This window comes from Aplysia californica, unplaced genomic scaffold (genome assembly GCF_000002075.1).
Source record: "Aplysia californica isolate F4 #8 unplaced genomic scaffold, AplCal3.0 scaffold00120, whole genome shotgun sequence".
Lineage (NCBI taxonomy): Eukaryota > Metazoa > Mollusca > Gastropoda > Aplysiida > Aplysiidae > Aplysia > Aplysia californica.
The window spans coordinates 201,391-202,983 of NW_004797390.1; the positions used below are offsets into that span (position 1 = coordinate 201,391).

General features: G+C 42.4%; 1 protein-coding gene and 1 long non-coding RNA gene across 9 annotated transcripts in view; both read left to right on the plus strand.

Moving 5' to 3' along the window:
* Positions 1–892, plus strand: part of LOC118477518 — a 2,988-nt gene extending 2,096 nt beyond the window's left edge. The window contains exon 2 of the long non-coding RNA XR_004858431.1: positions 731–892. This is a non-coding gene — a long non-coding RNA (uncharacterized LOC118477518). The remainder of the gene's footprint in view (positions 1–730) is intronic.
* Positions 1–1,593, plus strand: part of LOC101860885 (phosphatidylinositol 3,4,5-trisphosphate 5-phosphatase 2A) — a 104,826-nt gene that overhangs the window by 68,032 nt on the left and 35,201 nt on the right. The window contains exon 2 of one of the 8 annotated variants that reach the window (XM_005096044.3): positions 1,323–1,506. The exons of 6 other annotated variants lie outside the window; for them this stretch is intronic. In XM_005096044.3, coding sequence (XP_005096101.1) covers positions 1,427–1,506 — 80 coding nt within the window. In that variant the 5' untranslated portion in view covers positions 1,323–1,426. Of the gene's footprint in view, positions 1–1,302; positions 1,507–1,593 lie in introns of those variants that run through there. One more of the 8 variants, XM_035969146.1, reaches the window with a different exon arrangement.

Below are 1,593 nucleotides of genomic sequence, written 5' to 3' on the forward strand. Positions count from 1 at the left end.
GCTAGGGGGAGGGGTGTTTGTGGCTCAGGTATTGATTTTGTGTATCAGTCAGGTGAATGTAGAGTATTAGATGTGTGTCTCTCTTCTGACGGGCCACAGAGGATTCTGATAGTAGGTAGGAGTCGCTTTCACACTGGGAAGGTTATTGGTATTTTATTTTTTTAAAGCAGGATGTGCCTTTGAAGCAAGGTTTTGTCGGTTTATATCCAACCTAACTTAAGTCTGTCTGGCGAAACTCTTTCAGTCTTTCATTTCGTTAAGAATTTGCATTTCATTTCTCTGTCTATCCAAACTAAGCTGCTTCACGTGACCGTATGCAGTTGCGAGCGCCGTAAAACTTTTACCAAAATACAAACAATGCTAGATTGCTTCATACTCTTTAAGTACTAGTTTTTACTCTTTTCGTTGTTTACTTGGGTCTCTCTCAGTCATTCGGGTCTATACTAATATTAGTAGCCATTGGATTTCTTCACCAGACTGAAACCATCTCCTAGGTCACTTCTCGTGGGGGTGGGGTGAGGGGGGGGGAGCGTTTCTCCCTCATTTAAGTAAACCTGTGCTTCTCGTTACTTCACTACCTGTATTGTCGTTTTGGTGGATTCGTGTGACATTGCAGTAGGACATTTTACTTTTGGGGGGATTTCTTTTGAACAGATGTACATATTATTATGTTCCCCGTTGTTTGGCTTTTTCGTGGATTTTTTTAACGGCAGTTTTTTTAAAACAACAGAATATAGAAGAGAGGACAGTCCTATTTCTGGATTTGATAATCTAAGGAGGTTTATTTCTGTGTGGAGAGATTAAAAAGGAAAAAAAAAATCCTACGTAGATTCCTGACAATCTTGCTGGACAAAATCGAAAAGAACAAAACAAAACAGTATCAAACGAGGAAGAATGAACCAAACGTTCGCCAGTGACAGACTTTCGGTTGGTTGGGTGTCTGCTGTGTAACCTGTAACTGGCACGTGAGATTTTCTGGCTAAGCAAGTTATGAGCCGGTAGGAAGAGGAGGAGTAGGAGAGCCCTTAGCTGTGTCCCGTGTGTAGCTAGCCAGCCCTCTGTAGGCACCTAGGTTCCCCATTATTGAAAGCTAGGAATTGTATGAATATATAGACTCCGAACCCGAGTACTTACTTTCTATTGATGTGATTTCTTCCGGTGGTTACCTGGTTGGCTCCGAACACCTTCCGGATATAGGATAACCTTGATTTCGGAACACTACGAAACATCAACTTCTATTTTTCAAAAATGAATTCTTTTTTTTTTTTTTAAGAAGATTTTATTAATCAAAGTAACTGGTAACCGTTGGTTTTCGAAAAAAGGAGACGGAACTTTACTTCCGTAGTATTAATCGTGGGGGAATCGGTTCCGGAATTGACTCGTTTCCCAGTGGAGAGGATGACCTGTTGCTGCATCTGCCGGGCCGATGCTGGCCGATGATGATGATATTATGGTGGTCAGCGGACCAGGCAAAGCGCGTGCGAGATCGCATGCGATCAAACTAGGGTGAGTCTTGTTTGTGCTCTATTTTATGCGCATTTGTGTGTGTGTGTGTGTGTGTGTGTGCGTGTGTGTGTGTGTGTGTGTGTGTGC